The sequence below is a fragment of the Dipodomys spectabilis genome, unplaced genomic scaffold (assembly GCF_019054845.1).
Source record: "Dipodomys spectabilis isolate Male_0828 unplaced genomic scaffold, ASM1905484v1 ptg000043l, whole genome shotgun sequence".
Lineage (NCBI taxonomy): Eukaryota > Metazoa > Chordata > Mammalia > Rodentia > Heteromyidae > Dipodomys > Dipodomys spectabilis.
The window spans coordinates 10,676,635-10,698,209 of record NW_024870720.1 but is presented as its reverse complement, the minus strand read 5'-3'; the positions used below and the strand labels follow the sequence as shown (position 1 = coordinate 10,698,209).

The window sequence follows — 21,575 nt, the reverse complement described above, 5'->3', positions numbered from 1 at the left end:
CCATGTGCTCCACAGAATAGTATACAGAATAGCCCACCACTTACTTTAGCTTAACAAATGGTTTCAGAATGGGTGAAGATAAATATGTGTGTGTCAAAAGGGAAACACACCAGAAACAAAGAAAAACAAGCATTATCAAGGAAACACTGATGGTGTCTTTATCTACCTGGCTGCTCAGTGTTGGGAGTACTTTGACACAAGAACAGAAATATCTTAAATCCAAGTCTCTGTAACTCCATTTTGTCCTATCAAGTTATGTTCATGTTATCTTATATTTCTGCTGTAACTCATGGTCAAAAGTACCTGATAAGGTTTGAGGTTGAATCCCAATAATGATTCTCCCTTAATGGATGTTGTATTTTCATAGGTAAGCAAAATATAGGATTAGTAAGTTATGTCACATCCTGTTGTTTTAAGTAAGATAGTGAGATATATGGGTCCATTTATACATCTCCACATACTGGACACACTGATGTAATACAACAATAGAACATAAAATTTACAACGTTTTTGCAAGATTTCTATCGAGAGAAAAGGTAAAGATCATTGTTCAATTTGAACATCTTATGGATCAATTTATCATGTATTTAATATTTCCTTCCAAAGATAGGTCATTTTCTACCCTAGGCCACCAGAGTGATAAATTTGTAAGATTAACATTCCACTAAAACCCTTATTGTTTACCTTACTGTTTACAAAAACATTTTAATACCACATTTAGAAACACTATAAAATATATGTGTAAATGTACCTCAAGTCTTAAAAATTATTTATTGTCATACTCTTGGATTTACCATCTGAGGTCCATATTTTAATGTTGGCATCCTGGTTTTATCTGTGCTGAAGTCATGTCTTAGTTTAAGAATGTTTTGCTGAGAAAGTCTAGGATTAGCAAGACCATTTTATTTCCAAACCAAGAAGTTATGACTCAAATTTTCTCTAAATTCTGTTCAGAATCTTAACAATTGCTATGTTAGTTCATCTCTTGCTGCTAGAAGCTGGTAGGCATTTTCTGATTCCTTCTGGAAAGATCCGTTTCTATTTTTCACAGTAACTTGGCAATAGAATTACTAAACTTTTTAATACTATATAAAATGAGTTCCATTTTTTTCTAGCCTCCAAAAATACATTTTTCATTGTCCTTCAAATCTCCACTCACGAGCTTTTTGAGCTTTTCTAACAATCTCTTAGAGGCATTATCAGGTTTTGCTTGAGGCCTGGTGCCAGAGCCAGTGTAGCATTTTTAAACAAATTCCACACATAAAAATATATTCTAGTTATGTATTGCTGGGTTACCAGCGTCTTCAAAATTTTGCAGCTTAATAAGTCAGTGACTTATTGTCTAAACATTAAATTCTGACAATATCATGGTGATGATGTTTAAAAATTCTAAGTTAAAACTTTGTGATAAGTAACTGGGTTATTTTCTCATAACAAAGCAAGGAAGACATGTTTATAAAACAAAATTTGTATACTGACAATTAGATTTAAATATATATGATAGGCAAATTGTCTCCTTACATCTATCATGAGCACTTTCATTTGCTAGTCATAATAAATTAGTCAAATTAACCTGAAAACACTTAGAAATAAAAATGTAACATTCCCATAGTTTGTAAAATAATGATGTTGTAATTAAAATATATAATTATGACACAGCATTGGGAAAGATGTTTTCCCTTCATTGCTACAGGAAATGTGACCAATTAATCATTCATATTTTCCTAATGATAATAAATGGAGATTAGTGAAAACAGTGATATTATAAAACAAATAAGTATTTCAATAGTTAGACAAAAATAATTAACGCACTGCGACAAGACATAATACCAATCTAAATTGTGCTTTTCAATGTACAATGTAACAATAAAATGATCTGTGAATGAAAAATATTTAAATGTATTTGTATATTTGCATAGTATTACATATATGAGTAGCTATAAACTTTACTGCCATATGCATTAATGAGCTGTGTATGGAGCTGTCAGGACATTGAAGTCATTTGATCTTCAGTGTTCATGGTTTATGTTCACTGAAGACTTAGGTTAATTTCATTTTTATATGCTGATTTTTGCCTTATATATTGTTGCAAGTCATTAAATCAAATGAATTTTTCATGAAAATTATGCTGAAGAGTATTTAATTACAACATTTAACATTTGTTTAAATGAAATGAGATTGAAAATATATTGTCTTTACATATATATGAATGGTAAAAGTATTCCCTGCTGTTCTCACAGGAACTTTAAAGCTAATCACTCTGATTTCACACCACGTGCATATGTTGAAACATCACACTGAACCCCATTAATATGTATAATTGATCCGTGCTAATAAGAAAAAAGTAATTAAGTAAGAAAAATCTTGAGAGAAGGAAGAAAAAGAATGATCTAAATAATGGCAATTATGCAGCAACTTGGAGCTTTTGTAGACCTTTATTTATCTGAGCAGAATACTTGTCAGAATTCTAGAAATGACTATCCTTAATAATTGTCTTTCCGCTGCAGCCTAATACAAATTTTATCCTACGGAGTCTACTTTCCACATTCCTGATGAGCTTGTTCAATTTCCTCTATTGTCCCTCCCTCAGTTCAAATAGCCGGTGGTTTTCTGATCTGAAGCATCTTTTTATAGACATGGCTGTTCTTTATTCCATCCATCCTTTAGTTGTCATGACTTTTGTGAAAGTTCTTCCAATTCCGCTGTAACCAATTTGAACCTCCTTTTCCTCACACCTGTGCTATTGCAATAGGCCCTGCCAATCCAGTCTCCCTTTTCTGTTTCTGCATAGCCCTGATCATATCATTCCATTGTTTGGAACCCTTCAGTGCCATGTCATTTCAATTACAATAACAGACAGACTCTTACCATGATCTTCAGACTCCTTTTTGAATTAAGCTCTGTGTTTTCTTCTGACACATTTCTTTTAACCTTTCCATGCTATGAAATCACTAACTACTTTGGCTTTCTGTTTAAACCACAGATTTCTCCCTGCCATCTCCAAATCTATCTCTATCTCCAAGAGCTGAACATGTTCTTCACTTAATCTTCAAGGTGACTCTTTCTTACTAATACATTCTTTATCCAAAAGAGCCTTGCAGCAGGTCTTCCCGGACTCCTCAAATCCTTTTCCTTATCACTCTCTTTCTTAATGCTTTATTCTATAATTTATATCAGATAATAACATGTTTCAGACTCTTCTAGGCTTCAAATATTGGATCATCTACTCACTAGCTGATGGCTTCGAACAAGTTAGTCTCTATTGCTTGTCTATTAAAGGGGACACCACATAATGTGTTATAAAAATTGAGTGATGTAAAGTTATACTTAGTAGAACAAGGCCTAGTTAGTCATTGTAGTAATTGTAGATGTAATATAATCAATTTTAAAATGTGTATTTTTAAGTGCAGGTCTGTTTGATTGTCTACTTCTATCACCAAGCATCAAGAGAATGATCTGGTACTTAATAAATGTATGACCCACCTTAATTGGACAGTCATTTGACTAGTAACCTAGAAAGGGACATTCTGATTAACTAATTTCTTTTGTTTGTTGTCAGTCATGGGACTTGAACTCTAGGCCTGGGCGCTGTCCCTGAGCTTTTCAGCTCAAGGCAAATGCTCTACTACTTGAGCCACAGCTCCACTTCCAGTTTTTTGGTGGAGATAAGAATCTCATGACTTTCCTGCCTGGGCTGATTTTGAACCAGGATCCTCAGATCTCAGCCTCCTGAATAGCAAGAATTATAGGCATGAGCCACCTGCCCCAGGCCAGATTAATTAATTTTAAAGCTTTTTAAAAACCAAATGGAATAAAAATATTCTGCTTTCACTTCTGTTGACTGTTCCTAAATATCAGTTAACTTGCTCTTGGACAGAAAATTTCATTTACTGGAATTTGGGTTCCTAAAATGTATCAAGTCCTAGCAAGAAGAATCCATATAAAATAGACCATAGGGGAACTTGAGTGCTATCCATGAAGTGGGTGTTAGGTACTGTGTCAGTCAAATTTTGTCACTGTAAATAATTCCTGACAGAAATTGTTTAAAGAAGTAAAGATTTCTTTTTTAAAAATTAATTTTATTTTAAGGGTGATGTACAGAGGGGTTATAGTTACATAACTAGAGTAATGAGTACATTTCTTGTTGAATAGTAACCTCTCCTTGTTTTCTTTTTAATTAATAAGTTTTTTTTATTGAGAAAATACCATACAGAGAGGTTACAATTACATGAGCAAGGAAATGAGTACATTTCTTTATTATTTTTTTTTATTGTGAAAATACTGTGCAGAGGGGTTACAATTACATGGACAAGATAATGAGTACATTTCTTATCAAGCATTGTTGCCTCCTCCTTTGTTTCCCCTTGCCATCTCAGTCCTCCCATGGCTCCTCACCAACCCCTCCCTTCTCCCTCCCCCCCCTAAAAGTTGTAAAGTTCCCTTCCTCTCCACAAATTATACCAACATCAAATACATTGAAAACAGGGGTTATATTGTGGAGGAGGGACATACAAAGCAACAAAGAAATAATCTTATAAGTATGTTAGAAACAATAGCAAGAAAGAAAAACAGATTTCTTTTACCTCCGGCTTTTAGAAGTTTCAGATTATGGTCACTTTGCTCCGTGGCTGTGGGCTTGGGGTTAGGCAGAATACTAGGGCACCAAAAGCATGTCATGAAGCAAATTTGTTCACAACAGCCAGGAAACAGAGTAAAACAGAAAAAGGACTGAAGATCAGGAATAACCTTCAGTAGCATGCCTGTAGTGACCTGCTTCTTCCAGTGAATCCCCAACTCCCGAAGTTTCAGCCACCTCTTCCAATAGTGCCACCAGCTATTAAACAAATGGATGAGGGGCATTTCAGATTAAATCATAACAGATACTGAAATGCAAAGTTCAGATGGAATTCAGAGTATCCGTCAGATTACCTGAGTTAGAAGTAGGAGGAGTAGGAATAGTAGGAGTCTCCTGGTAGGAACTGGGTGATAAGATGGAGAGACAACTCAGTTTTCTGGGATAAGGATGAGTTAAAAAGCTTCCAGTGGGCCAGGCTCTGGTGGCTCATGCCTGTAATCCTAGCTACTCAGGAGGCTGAGATCTGAGGATCAAGATTCAAAGCCAGCCAGGAGCAGGAAAGTCCCCGAGACTCTTATCTCCAATTAACCACCAGAAAACCTAAAGTGGAGCTCAAAGTGGTAGAGCACTAGCCCGGAGTGAAAAAGCCCAGGGACAGCGCCCAGGCCCTGAGTTCAAGCTCCACAACTGACAAAGAAAAAGAAAATGAAAAAGAAAACAAAAGAAAGGCTTCCAGTATTGGCTTGAAAATGAGATAGAACATGCCTTTGTGTGAAAAGCAGTGGGTCATGTGAATATGTATCTCTTAATCTCCGCTGGAGGAGTAAGAAGCAAGAAAAATATTAGAGACAGATCATATCGTCTTCTTAAAGGTTATTCATATAATTGAATACTTCAGTTTTGGATAAAACTGACAGGATGCTATTTTCATTGTGGTGCAGAAATCTTTATGCTAAGATCCTGTATCATATCTTGATTTTTTTATTACATTTTTATCTAGGTTGAAAACCAATGTAGGAGAAGAATTGAATCACTTATTTCCTCCTGCTTGCCTCAAATAACTGATCTTACCTCCAAGTGCAGCTGACATGTACATAAGGAAAATGCCTTTACTTATGCACATTGCCAAATTTATGTCTATATGCTGTACACTATGTTTGTAAACCATAAAAGTGTTATAAGCCACAGTGTCTGGCTTTTGGCAGGCTTTTCTTTTGGCTGTAGCATCTGTTCAGAGTGTCAGAGTACAAATTTAGAAACTTAAATATAGCCAGCTCATCTTTCCACCAACTGATTTGCTTTAAATTTCCCAAGTAAAGCAACATTTGCTGGAGAATCTTTCCTCATAAAATACCCAGAGGTATGTGTCTCTTTTTCATCGGATCTCTAAAAGACTTGGCACATATATAAAATATGAAACTGGGTTATTTAAGGACTAATACCATAGTCAAGTTACATAAAGCTTTGTGTGTTATGAAAAGTTAGTGTACGCGAGTGAAGTCATTCTTTTTGCTTTGTAATGAATATATTATGGATGGAGAAAGATATGCTATTAAATTTCAAGTTCTTTATAAGTTGATAAAAGATTTATTACTAAGTCCTGATTTTAGTTTACATAATTCATAGCTAATTTTATACTAATTAAAAAAATCTTGATTTGTTAAATCAGATGTATGAATTTCAGCATCTAATTTTAGAAACGCTGAACAAATTTTATATATTTAATAATTGTTCCTTGAATATTTCTGATTAATGAAGCTCTTCTAGTTAAGGTTGCTTATGCAGCTTCATTTGAAATTTAGCAATATTCCCTAGATGATTATAATGATAAAGATTACTGCTGTGATTTCTAAATTTACTATTTTTAGAGTAAAATGTTGTCAATGAAAAAGTAAGAATAGCATGTAAAGTGGAATAATCACATCTGCTCAATTGCAAAGTTCCCTCTATTGTCTAATTTCTACCATAACACCACTATTACCTTTTTAACATCTCAAACCCCTTATCTCAAACTTTTCTCTTTCTGTCTGGTATTCCTAGTCATAAGGTCTAAGCCAAGGTCATACACTTTGCTTAGCAATATGGAGTCTTTCTCTCTCTGGCTCAGCCAGAAGACCAGGTGCAGCATCCTAGACAAAAGAAGCAAATGTCCTAAATGCTTATGAAGAATGCTCAAGTACAACTAGAAAGTCTGTTCATAGAGGTTCATTTCCAGTTCTGGAGAGAAACAAAGAAAGACTGTGAGCAGATCTTAAATCTCTGGGAAAATCAAGTTAAAATAGTACTACTATTATAAACTATTTACCTTTGGGCTCTGTTGTGTGAGAGACCAAGTTAAAAACCAAAGGTTAACTTTTCAGTTATGGACTACGTTTTAGATTTTTCTTCTGAAATCCCTAAGAATGATATGTTTGGGGAAAGGATGGAAGTGCTTTTGGATCAGTTAAGATCAATTTTGTCAGTCACAAATTAGAGCTGTGAATACATTTAAAAAATAGCTGACAATAGCGTGTTTTATAAATGTCTTTCGCTCTTTGTCTCTCTTTTGGTGCCTGTCCTGGGGCTTGCTGACAATAGCCTGTTTTATAAATGTCTTTCACTCTTTGTCTCTCTTTTGGTGCCTGTCCTGGGGCTTGAACTCAGGACCTTGTGCTCTTGCTTGGCCTTTTCAGCTCAAGGCAGGTGCTCTACCAATTGAGGCATACCTCCACTTTGGGCTTTTTACTGGTTAATTGGAGTTAAGAATCTGATTTGCCTGCCTACACAGGTTTAAAACCATGATCTTCATCTCTTAGTCTCTTTAGTAGCTAGAGTTAGACAAGTAAGATACTGGTGTCTGAGTGTAAATGACCTTTAATCATACCTTTCCATACTTTCCCCAATACTTATTTATTCTTCCTTCTTCTCTGATAGGAGTCTAGCCATAATCACATCACTAGTTAACCTTTGTAAATTTCTCAAAAATGTATTGACTCATGAACTTACTAATAAAGCACTTTTTTCAGGATGTCAAACTTGGAACAATTCAACACTGATTTTTATCAATCTAATTATACCATTGATAATCAGGAGCAGAGCTATACTGCTTCTGATACCTATGGGAACCTTTATGGATCTAATGGGTAAGTACTTTATTTTATTTATTTTTTATTTTCTTTAAGTTGTACAAAGGAATTTCCATTTAACACAGTTTATATTGTTTCCATTTTGAACAATATTAATAATATTGCAAGGGGCTTCAGACTGGGAGATGATTTTTAGCAGAAGTCAAAGTTATTCTCAGCATATCTCAATAAAGTACCCAAAAAGAAATGGTACAAGAGAGCTGTGAGACCATTCTTGGAGAAGGTCCTTTATGATTTGAGGCCCATGCCAAGTAAATGGTATAGGTATTCTTTTTAAAAACTCTAGCAGATCTTGAAGACAGGCATGTTTCTAATTACTTTTACAGAGCCAGGCTCTAATGGCAGGGAAAGATGTAGGTATATATAGTGTTTTCACAACAAAAATATGTGAAATGTGCTTCAGGCAGAGGGAATACTATAAGCATTAAGTTATTCCGAATAACCATATAATCTACAATGAGAAATGTATAGGTTTTTCCCCACTTGTCTTCTCCTGTTTTATAAAAAGGAATCCACTGCCTCAAAACTTCTATTTATTTGATCTATTCATTTTTCAAACAATATATACATACTTGGGTATCCATCTACATTTCCAGAGTAAAGTGAAGTAAAAGGCCCACGAAAAACAGAACTTTCTAGGGTCTTACTCTAGGGTCCATGCATCACAGCATTTTCTACTTATCTCACCCAACATAAATTTATTTTCCTCTTTGATTCTTTTTTTATTTTTTGGCTGGTCCTGGGGCCTGAACTCTGGACCTGGACGCTGTCCCTCAGCTCTTCAGCTCAAGGCTAGCGTTCTACCAGTTGAGCCACAGTGCCATGTCTAGCTTTTTCTGCTCATGTGGTGCTGAGGAATCCAACCTGGGCTTCATGTATGTGAGGCAAGCACTCTACCACTGAGCCACGTCCCCAGTCCCCTCTTTGATTCTTTATATCACTGGTTCAGAAATTGAGAGGACAAAGATGTAGAAATTAATATATCCAAATGAAAGAAGCTCATAATTAACTGAATCAGGATGAAGACTTAACCTGCTTCAGGTACTTCCTAGTTCAATCCAACAACTTGATTCCAACGCACCCTGTAAAGGCTCAAAAATAAAGGAAAGTTTTTTGACTGTGGTCAATATAGGAAGTATAAGAACATCCACTCAGGTCTGTGACTTATTAATATGCCTCAGAGGAGATTCAGAATTCTTGTCTCTTATCGGTTCTATGAATAATTCAATAAAGTATACATCAAATCAGAATAAGATGCTGAGCATCCTGGGGAAATAGTGTATCCAGAGGATAGCTACTGTGGCCAGAGGTATAGGAATTATGAGATTATTTATCACTAACCAATCAATTGTGACTCCCCCTCCTGCCTTTCTTCCTCCTTATGCGGGAGCAGAACACTGCTCAGAGGTTCAGCCAGACTCTAACCCCTGCAGTGCTTGATTTGTTAGATTTCTTTGGTGCCTGCATGCCTTCATGCTGGGGGGGATTGACTAATTGTTTGGTGTCTATGAAACAATATTTCTTTTGCTGTCAGATGAAATTTAAGTGCCATATTAACCATATAAAGTTTTAATTGAAAAATATATATAAAGAGTTAGGCCCAGCATATTGCATATATTAAGGTAATATGAGTCTGTGTAGATTTTGCTTCTAGAAGCCTTTTCATGATCAGTTATCTTTCTTCCTTGCTTGCTTGCTTGCTTTCTTGCTTTTTGTCAGTTGTGGGGCTTGAACTCAGGGCCTGGGTGCTGTCCCTGAGTTCTTTTGCTCAAGGCTAGTATTCTGTCACTCTGAGCTATAGCACCACTTCAGTTTTCTTGTGGCTAATTAGAGATAAGAGTCTCAGGGACTTTCCTGCCTGGGCTGACTTCAAATGCTGATCCTTAGATGTCAGCCTCTTGAATAGCTAAGATTACAAGCATGAGCCACTGGCACCTGGCCATTCATTTTATTTTTTTTTGATAAAAGTTTGAGCAGTTTATTATTCTGTAGTAAATAGTCATTTTTGTTGTTGTTATTTTTGGTGTCAGTAATGGGGCTTGAACTCAGGGCTTAGATGCAGTCCTTGAGCTTTTATGCTCAAAGCTAGTGTTCTACCACTTGAGCTAGAGCTTCACTTCTGGCTTTTTGGTGCTTTATTAAAGACAGGGCTGCATGTGCTTTCTGCCCTGGCTGGTTTTGAGCCATGATCCTCGGATCCTGAGATCTTGAGATCCCAGACTCCAGAGGCTCTCGGATGGTAGGAGTGAGCCAGTAATGCCTGGCTAAGTAGTCATTTAAAATAGGTGAATTTGTTAAAGGAAAATTAGAGTCTCCTATGTTGATTTGCCATATATTCCTTTGGTAGATGTATAAACAGTAGTGTTCTTTTTTAATCTAGACAACATGCCTGTGAGCAGTCTCAGCCCAGCCCCTTCATTCCTCCAGAGACACTCCTGACATCCGGACACCCAGGACAATTTTTTCAGCCAGCATCCAACGCAGATTATTATCCACAAGCTCCTTACATTGACAGTTTTGATGAAGAGCCTCCTTTGCTAGAAGATAAGTTAAGGAAATGTTACTAATGTGTGTAAAGCTCAGAGAAGAATAGCAATAATTATCACTTAATATGTGCTGTCAGCATCCCACATGCAATGTTTTATGTGTAATTGTTCCACATATTACAAGAGTCTACCCAGCCATGACACATAAACCACGCAGCGTTTGTTGCGTGTTTGTATAGGGAAATATGGAAGTAGATATAAGCTATAGTATGGTGCTGCTGAAGTTATTCAATATTTCTTTACTGATTTTTGAATTTGGACTTGCTGGCTACATATACACAGTAATGAAGGCATCTTTTGGTCATCTGCTTATATCAAAACAACTACTTTTGCCACCCTAGTTAATGAGCCAGTTCCTAACAGCATATTTTATCTTTGGCTGTGTTTGCCTGAGAACAAACAAGATAGTTTAGTTACACTAGGATTTTATATATTTCTTAAGGGTAAATATATATAAATAATATATATTTTATAATATGTATAATATGTAATATATAAATAACATATACTTCATATATTCTATATAATTAATAGATGTTTATATTTTATAATATATAATTAATAATTATATAACTTACATTATATTTTATAATATATAATGTTTATATTTAAATATATATATGTATACATAGTTATTGTAAAGGTGATGTACCGAAGAGTTACAGTTACATAAGTCAGGTAATGACACTTCTTTTTGGACAGTCACCCTTTCCCTCATTCTTTCCCAGGTTTCTCCTGGGAAACAAGCCAGTTTTTTTTTTAATTCTTTGATTTAAATGAGCTCTCTCTTGTAAGTGTGGAATAGCTAGGCAGAGGAGAATATTACTGTAGGACTACTTTGGGGAGAGAAACTCAGGACTTAGGAGTTGAAAAGCTTTAGGAGATGTCAGAAACTTTATTCATTGTTGTTGCTGCTATTATTGTTGTTGTTTTAGTCTAACCACATTCCATCACACTTTTTGCCCCTGGAGAATGTCATATGATTCCAGAAGCACAAATGCTTAAAAATTAATTAAACTCAAGGCATTTAACTTTGAACACCAGCATTAATATTCTGTCATCTATGCAAGTCATTTGTTTGAAGCCACGTGATAAGAAATAGATTATAATCCATAATATTTTATATCAAAGAACCATTTTCATTTCATTTGCATGAATGCTCCCAGTCTCCTTGAGATAATGCATTCTTCTTCCTTTAACTAAAACATGTGAAAAGTGAATAATTTAAACTCTTTGTAACAGCATGGAAAATATTTTGAAGCTCAAGTGATAGAGTGCCTTCCCAGCAAGCACAAGGCCTTGAATTCAAATCCCAGTACTGACAAGAAAATATTTTGATTCATTTGTTGACTTTGTAATGTAAGAGGGCATTAAGGCTTTTGGATATATATATATATATATATATATATATATATATATATATATATATATCCAGTTCATTCTGTTTTTCTCTGCAGTTAATAAATACCTAAAAGTTATAAACTACTTTCATGAGACATTTTCAGAGGTTCCTACATCTGTGCTTTTAATAAACTACCAACTAAGTATATTAACTAAATAATTTAGAAAATATAGAAACACATATATAAACATATAAATGAAAAATATAGAACTTCAATTCTTATGGCTAGGGCATGGCTTCCATAAACACTGAAATATTTCCTTCTGTTCTTTAACAGATTATTCCTCAAATGTGTGTAATTTCTCCTTAGGTTTGACATTAAATTTCCCATGAGCCTATGAACATATGTGAATTTCAGTAATTAAACTTTTACATCTGGAATAATTTTGAAAACTTTGCTTTCTTATTGATCTTTTGTTTGGAATCTATTTCTCTATATTCAGATAATGCTGCTATCTGTTAACAGATTTTAAATTTTAATTCTATCTTCTTGTTTTATGTTTAGGTTTTCTTTTCAAAAATTGTTTTACCTTAAATATGTGAAATAAGGCTTTAGTTTTATTTTTACTTACAATGCAACATGTATTGAAAATAACTTTTCTAGTTATCTAAAATGTCCTTATTTTTCTATGCCGTACTCCTATACATCACCATCCTTAATGTCTGATTTTTAGGAAGACATAGATTTCCACTCTCACTTCATATATGTTCTTTATTTCTTCATTATTATTTCTACCAACTATATAATAGAAGAAAGTACCTACTGTAATTATGTATTTCAAATTTATGAACTATCTAGAATTCTGATTGGAAGTATCCTTTAGGTTTGTGAATTTATAAAAAACAAAAGACCTGTCTCAAAATAGGAAAAAAAACATATGTACATTTCTAGGATAAGATGTTAAATGAGTTTTCACGGTTTTTAACCAAACATATAACAAAACAAATGGAAAATAATGTAACTATAATATTGAATAGTTCATAAACAAAACCATGCCATTTTGAAAATGCATCATTTACTCCTCAAATACACCAATCCTGTTTGATTTTATGTAAGAATGATAGTGTCCAATCAATATGTTAATGCATGTCCAAGAATAATAGTCAAGGGAACAGAGATATGGTTCAAGTGGTAGAGCACAATCTTGAGCAAAAAAACCCAAAATCAAAAACAACCAAGAGCTCAAAGCTCTGAATTCAAACCCCATTCCCCCTCCACACATATACTCACTGTTTTACAATACAGAGTAGGGGTGAGCAATAGACTACTCTAATTTAAATATAATATTTATATTATACGAAAAGTATGAAGTACCTTGGTATGAAATACTTTGTGAACCTTCTTGTAAACAAAAAGAAAGAGAAAGAGAGAGGGAGGGAAGGAAGGAAGGAAGGAAGGGAGGGAGGAAGGAAGGAAGAAAGGAAGGAAGGAAGGAAGAAGGAAAGAAGAGAGAGAAAGGAAGGCAGGAAGGCAGGAAAGCAGGAAGGAGGAAGGAAAGGAAGAAGATAAAATAAAGAAGAAATGATGACAAGGAAGTACAATCTTGCTAGTTAATGAAGAGGGGAAATGGGGTACATTGTATGCTCAGGTGAAAGTATCACATTAAAACACCCATCTTATACAACTAAATAAACAACTCTTGCCTCAAGTGTGTCAAAATAGAGAGATTACTGATATATGATATTTTGAATTTGTGTAGCATAACCTGCTGATTATAAATGAAGGGGAAATGTCACAAAAAGCATAGAAAATAAAGATCTTAATTTACTTTCAGCATGTATCTTACACATTATGACCACTAGATGACAGCAGCACAATAAATTTGGCAATAAAATTTACAATAGTTTTATTCTGTAAGAGATTAATTTGTAATCTCTGACATACATTTTAATTAAAAATATTATGGAAATATATTCCAGTGGAAAACTATTGAGTTTTTTTGACAGAAAAATATTTAATTGATCCTGTATTTATTCACTGTTTCAGGACTCAGTATTGGAATGTGCAGATATTGTGTCATCAAATAAGTAATAGAAATCAGTAATGATATTGTATAATATTGATAAATATACAGCTAATATATTAAATTATAAGACAGCTTCTGTGAGATTCTTGACTTTTCCAAATTTTCTTAGAAATAATTACCCTTTTCATGGGATAAATAAAAAGCGATTTCATCAGGGTTACAATTAAAAATATAATTAGTATTAAATGTCAAAATTTGAAAGTGAAATGGTTCAAAATTAATTTAAACTGTAGCTTTTTTAATTTAAAAATTGCATTAGTACTCTACCCTCATTTTAAGCTTGTTGAACTGCTACTGTTATCCAACATATAACCTTATATTATGTATTAATGCACTGTGAAAATAAAGGAAGATCATGGAATTGAAATGGAAGCAACTCACAAACTATTAATTTCTCTTGTCAAATTGTCCAACACAGGGCTGGGCATCAAAGCCTGGGTGCCATTCCTGTTATGTCAGTGTTCTACTATTTAACCACTCTCACAGCTGTCAGATTCTTTCTTTTAAAACTGAGAATGGCAAATACCAATGAGAGGTATGACATGGATAGTGAATACTCCCCTTTATCCAATTTGCACTGGTGTCTAGCTGGCATCTGAAAATTTCTGGGTTCTTAAAGACTCATCTATGTTATGCTAGTTAAAAATCTATATTTTGCCATATACAGAATATCAGCTTTGCAGGACAGTTAGTTGGCCTTTGCCACTGTATATTTAAAAAAAAAGAAAAGCTGAGGGTTGGGCATTCTATTCAGTAACAGAGAGCTGGTCTAACATGCCTGAGAGGCCCTGCATTTGATCCATGGTATGAAAAAGAAACCCAGAAACCTGAATTATTCTCTAAAACATGATAATCATTGGACTACAATTACTGGAGAAGAAGGACCATTCATTTCAACATATAAATGAATTTAAATGAATTGGGATGTTTAAGCTCACTTAAAGAACATGATGAGATGAGAATTACTACTGATGAGAATTCCTTGGAAAGTAGGCATTGCAACAAAATATTAGGAATTTCTAAATGACTCTGGACTGATGGCCACTGAGCCCGTATCTGGATATTTTATTCTAACAAGATTACTTCTAAAATAGAAAAATCTTCAAGAATCTAATCTTTGAGTACATTGATTCAGCCTCATACTGCATTGACTTTATAAAAGTATGCATGTGGGGCTGGGAAGTTGGCTCAGTGGTAGAGCGCTTGCCTTGCATGCATGAGGCCCTGGGTTCGATTCCTCAGCACCATATAAGCAAAAAGAAAAAAACCGGAAGTGGCACTGTGGCTCAAGTGGTAGGGCACTAGCCTTGAGCTGAAGAGCTGAGGGACAGTGCTCAGGCCCAGAATTCAGGCCCCACTGCCGGACCAAAAAAAAAAAAGGTATGCATGCATATTATGGTTAATTTTCCTTGAAGAAAAAGCCCTCTCCTTTCCAGCTGTGGAGCTTCATCCCTTTAACCCAAAATTAGTTTTCTCATTAATCAGAAGGATCTAGACTACTGATTGAAAACCTATGCCATTGTTGATATGACAGGATTTTAGAAGTGTTGTATGGGAGACAGAGACATCTAAAATGACACCAGGAGACATTTGGTTTCTTAGCCATACTTTTATTTTGTACCCAATGTCAGTTTTGCAGTTTTGATCATAAAATTTGCTACATAAATCAGAGAAAACATTTCTTTATGGGATTTTTTTTCTGTAAAATATTTTTAACTCTTTGCCAACAAAAGACCTATACAGGTTAAGCGCAAATTATGATCATAAAATGTGATAAAAATTCTACTAATTTCATTAAAAAAAATTATTTATGTCTGAATTTCCCGTCTTGCAGAACTTGGAATCAACTTTGATCATATATGGCAAAAAACCTTGACGGTGTTAAACCCAATGAAGCCAGCAGATGGCAGCATTATGAATGAAACAGACCTCACTGGACCCATCCTTTTCTGTATAGCTCTGGGAGCTACACTGCTTCTGGTAATCTTACCACCTCAGACACTTAAGTTTAATGCTTGCCCTTAATCCATATTGACTTTGAAGAGGTCATTGTAAACAAAAATGGGGTGTTTGTTGCTTTATATAGTGAAAATTATTTAGTTCATGACTTCTTTTTGTGAGACAGACATGTTCCATAACAAAAAGAAGATGCATCGTGTATTAAAAGAGAAAAATATGCTTAAACATGATTTTTGAAATGAAACTACCAAGTAGGAGATTTCTTATAACTTTCCTATTGCTAGGAAAAGCCTCAATCTAATCTGGAATTGTTAAAAACAAACAAACAGCTTTTGGAATATAAGGCCTGTTATTTAGTCTTTGTTGTCTTTGTGATTTTAGTAATGACACTGAACACTTATTTTTGGTCATAATTTTCTTTGCTGTGGTATACTTCAAGAGTTTTTCTAATACCCTTTATGATTAGGTTACTATGCATAAATTAAGGTGTGATGATAACCTAAGATATGTTTATAATCATCTTGCATACTCTCTGGCAATATTAGTCCACTGCTTTCCATGAGGACATTTGCTCCTTGCATATGTCTTATGTTTCTTTTTTATATAGAGAGAAACAGTGATGTTTCTAACTTCCTCCTACACCCATCTCTTAAAGATTCTACGACTGTCCAATAAAAGCGCCAGCTGAGGACTAAGCCTTGGGCCTTTGAGGACTCTTATCTAAAGCAAAGCACCCCCAAATTAGTTTCAACCACAACCCCTAAGAGATAAATGGTATAAAGCTATTGGTCTACTTAACTGCTATGTGTATGAACATGATCAGGAAAAGCAGTGTATGTGAACTATACATAATTGCATGACTCTGGAGGAGAGACAGGAGGATTCTCAAATCAAGGGAAACCCGAATTGCCTAGAGACACCCAGTCTCAATAAATAATGACTGAGGATATAGCTCGGGGGTACATCACCTGCCTACCTTGCTCAATGTCCTGGGTTTGATCCCTATCCCTGGACACCAGAAATGTACCAAATCAAAGAAAACAATGTTTTTAATCAAGATAGGGAATAAAGACAACTTTTCAAGGAAGATCCTGGAAAAGTTTAAGGTTAAAAGAGAGTATTTATCTTCTATGGCAATGGTAATTTTTTATTCGAATTAGAAAAAAAAATTAAGTGGCAGTTTTAATAATCTGCCTTGTAGACTTCCAAAGCTAAATTGGATTTTTATGACTTTATTCAGAACTTTATTCCTTTACTTGTTAGTCAGCAAATAAGGAAAGGGGCTCTGTTTTATGACTTGTGTTTCTTATACACAATGTAGGATTAAAAAAAAAAAATCAACCTGGCAATGTTTCCTCTTTCCTGTAGCACTCTTTTCTCATGCCGAGTGCAGTCAGGATGTTTGTTTTCAGGACTGAAATTCCTATTACGGACGGTACTGTTGTTGTTTTTCCCCATAATTCCCCGATGATGCTTGCACAAAAACAGACGTTGAACGGCCTTGATCTGTGTTCACCTGTTCTCTGTGCTGTCTTTCCAGTGTCTGTCCATGCTTGCCATGCATTCAACCTTTGTCTTTGCGTTGTTTCAGGCAGGAAAAGTTCAGTTTGGTTACGTGTATGGCATGAGTGCCATTGGCTGCCTTGGTATTTATGCCTTACTGAACTTGATGAGCTCTGCTGAGGTGTCCTACGGCTGCGTGGCCAGTGTACTTGGTTACTGCCTACTCCCCATGGTCATCCTGTCCAGCTGGGCCATCTTCTTTTCATTGCAGTAAGTGACTCCACGTGCACAAGCATCGCCGAGGTCCATCAGACAGACCTGCGAAGCCTTACTGTGCTTCCTGATCGTTTTGTCGATGGAATGGGAAAATCTCGTCTATTGTAATAAAGGCTACACGTGGATTCAGAAATGAAGGCCAGTCAGGCTCAGGGGCTGTTCTTATTTTCCATAGTTAAAATAATAAAGTAGGCCGAGTGATGTTTAAAACTGGCGCTTTTTAAGTTGCCACATTCTTCACGCTGAAGTAGTGTCGTGAGTAATATAGCAACTACAGAAAATTCACTTATTTGATTTTTGGAAGAGTAAATGCTGCTGAACATTGACAAATTGCTTCAGCTCCTGGGCACTCTGCCTTCGAGCCAGGCAGCAACTGTGCTTTCTCAGCTGGGATCCGTGCAGGGTAGAATTCCCAGGAACTCTGATGAGGATATTAATCCTAGGAAACTTAATAGCATATGTGCTCAGGCAATACTTTTTTTTTCATTTTTCTTCCTCCACTTCGACAATTTGTATTTGAAATTCAAAACTATTACTAAGGATAGAGTAGATAAAAGTTTCTGCAGAGTACTATGTAGAGTCTATGCACACCACCACAACTTATGAGAAAAGAGAAGAGAAGAGAGAGAGAAAGAGAGAGAGAGATTACACAGTTTTCTGTCACCTGCCATGTTCCAAGCCCATTTGGAAGTAAACACTTGCCTTTAGTGCTCATTCTTCAACATCCAAAGGAAACATGACTAGAATATTCATCTTGGATGATCCGAGTCTTAAGTTATTAAGGCTACATAGGTGGGAAGAATTTAAAGAATATATAAAGAATTTACCAACACAATGATAAGCAGCTTATAAAAGATTTTGCTCTCTGCTTATGTTATAACAAGAAACAATCATTTGTATCACATGATTGACAATGACAATGACAATGTTTTATTATGATCTCCTTAGCCAGGCACGGGTGGCTCATGTCTGTAATCCTAGCTACTCAGGAGGCCGAGATCTGAGGATCGCAGTTCAAAGCCAGCCCAGGTAGAAAAGTGTGTGAGACTCTGATCTCCCATAAGCCACCAGAAAACTGGAAGTGGCACTCAGGTTCAAATGGTAGAGTGCTAGCCTTGAGCTAGCACTGGACAGCACCCAGGCCCAGAGTTCAAGTCCCACGACCAAATAAATACATATATATGAATATATATGGTCTCCTTTTTCAAAGTAATGTCCTAAGAATTACTTGTCAACTCTAACTTTATTACCAAGTACTCAACATTACAAAAGAGGAATATGATAGCAAATGAATAACTGGATTGCATAATATGAGTTGTACTTATGGAGTGTTATCCATGGAAAAATTCCACCTTTTCTGTATTGTTTTCTTTAGTAAGATGTTATGTTTCCTGGGTTGTTTAGTAAGGAAAATTGACCTGTGAGTACAGAGTCTGACTTTACAACTTCTATTTTGTTAGATAATGGTTTTGCAAAAGAATGAAAATATTATCCACCATTTAAATATTCCAAGTTTTAAACCTAATTTTCAGCCAATTCGAGATTTAGAGATTCATTAATGACTTCAGAACATTAAAGAAAAATTAAAAGTTATAATTCTTAGGTTTCAGAAATCACCAGAAATTTGGACTTAATTTTTTTTATTGTGAAGATACTGTACAGAGGGGTTACAGTTACATGAGCAAGGTAATGAGTACATTTCTTATTAAGCATTGTTACCTCCTCCTTTGTTTTCCCCTTACCATCCTTTCCCTCCCCACTGCCCCAGCTCCCCCCCCAACCCTGAAATTGTAAAGTTTGTTCTCATCTCATTGTTACAATGGGTCAACCTGTATCCATATTTCAGCATTTTGTTATTTCCCCTCCCCTCCCCAAATTAGAAAAATGTATATACAAGATGCAGGGCACCAGAATCAAATACAGTGACAACAGGAGTTTTACCATGGGGGAAGAACATACAAAAGAAACAAAAAAAATCACATAATACACTAAAAACAACAGTGATAAAGAAAAAAGCTCTTGTGTCCCTATCTTGGGGTTCATTTCACTTAGCATCACCTTATATATGTACATATGACCTTATATGGTCATATGTACATAGCTTTTGGCCTTTTCTGCTTGTCTGATAAGAGAAATTGAGACTTCTTTTTGTAAGATTTCCCTTCTGAAATCACAAAGGACTGTGTTCATCTATGTACCATCATTGTGATAAAGTACCTGAGGAATTGTTTATAAAGAAGAAAAGTTGTAGCTCACAGTTTGGGTGGCTTTATTGCTTAAGGATGTATAACATGGCAGAGCATCATGACAGGGAAAGATTGCTCACCTCATGGTGGACAGGAAGCAGAGTGAATCGAAGGAAGGGGCCAGGACCTCCCAACTCCTCTATAAGGGCATGCCTCCAATGATAATTTCCTTTCACTAGGCTCTACCTCCTAACAGTCCACCCACCATAGTATGGCACAAAAGCCTTTAGCATATAGGCATTTGCAGAACTTTCAAGATCCAAACAATAACAGACAGGTGTAGGAACACTTAAAATTATATACAACTGGGATAAGCTATTTGACCCATACCATTGAATTAAAATTTCATATCATTAATATGAATCATACATAATTTCACATTTTTATTTGTAGAAACATGTACATTGAATCAATCTGATATTTTGCTAATGGACATCTGCATTGTGTATGTTACATCCTTTAAAATATTATAGTAGTTTCTTAATACAATAGGGCATTCTAAACTGAAATGTGCAAACTTGCACCTTTGGGGGGTAACAATTATTAAAAGTAGGTATTTCTGTCATTGTTACAACTAATAAACACTAATCTCCAACTTTAGAGTCCAATCAGGATTGAACAGAGCCCTGTAGTTTGAAGGTGGAAGGATAATGTGCTAGAAGTTAGTTCTTTATCTGATGTCTACTTAACCACACAAGGCTTACCAGGCCCCTTCCGTCTAAAATTGGATCCTATTATGTCTCCAGAGAGCTCTTCCAGCAACTGTGTCTTGTTTTCAAATGGAATAAATCACTCTATTTTGCACACAAAGAAAACAATTTCTTCTTCACCATCCTGTCTCCCTCTTGATTCTCCCTATGGTTAGAAGAACAGATTGCTTCCACAATGGCATTTTGAAGATACCAGTTTAAACAAACGTATTCCTGGGTGGATGGGTTGAACAATTCTAAAAGGTCTAACATTGACATAGTACACAGATAGTCATTGAATAAGGCACTGATTTATACAGACACACTCTTTCCTGTTCCATTCTCCACTTGAGCTATGATGGGTTTTGCTGTTTGAGATACTTGTCAAGTAGACATGGGAGAATTGGGGAGTAGGCCCCCAGTTGGAATGTAACTATCTTTTCTCTCACACTGAATCAACTTGTGAAGAAGATGAGAAAAGAAAAATTGTCGCTGTGAGAGAAAGCTCAAATACAGTGTATAAGAGAAATATCAGAGTTGTGGTTTGAATATTGACAGATACAAGAGAGTGTCAGTAATGTCTTCTGCTGTTATTAAGGGTAGCTTTACAGCAGTTTAAAATATTTAGCCTTCATGGTGAATTCAACTCCCATATTTTCTAACTGGTTTAGACCTCATGAATTCGTTTAGCTCTACACCTTCATTTTATAAATGGTGTGTCACCATTTGGTAATGATGCACCAAAGACATACCAGAGAGAACTCTGACACAAGTGTCTTATGTTTTTTCTCCTGATATAAGGCAATCAATCATCTTTGTCTTTATCACAGGGGCACCTTGGGAACTGTATCAGCCCTGGTCATCATTGGTTGGTGTAGCCTTTCAGCTTCTAAGATCTTCATTTCTGCTCTGGACATGGAAGGACAACAGCTTCTCATTGCCTATCCTTGTGCCTTGCTGTATGGACTTTTTGCCCTCCTCACAGTTTTCTAAAGAGTGTATGAGATGGCTTTGCAAGATTCTATTTCTTTGCTGTTCAGATTGTTCTGGAAGTGGATTAGCATTAAAATTTGGTGATGTGATTTTTGTTTTATTATTGTTGAGAGAATAATAAACAGCACTTACGGATAGGGCTCTAATGGCCTGTTTTGTTCAAATGATGTTTTGCTTTTCACCATGGTACATTAAAACATTTTAAAAATATTTTAAAATGAAAAGGGATATGG

The 21,575-nt window shown here is 35.4% G+C and overlaps 1 protein-coding gene across 1 annotated transcript; it reads left to right on the top strand.

Moving 5' to 3' along the window:
- The first annotated feature begins 5,874 nt into the window (after positions 1-5,874).
- Positions 5,875-21,342, top strand: Yipf7 (Yip1 domain family member 7). The gene is given in 6 exon segments (XM_042678447.1): positions 5,875-5,936; positions 7,582-7,698; positions 10,082-10,260; positions 15,511-15,656; positions 17,227-17,408; positions 21,180-21,342. Coding segments are annotated over 5 exon segments (786 nt in total). The 5' UTR covers positions 5,875-5,936; position 7,582.
- Positions 21,343-21,575: the final 233 nt, after the last annotated feature.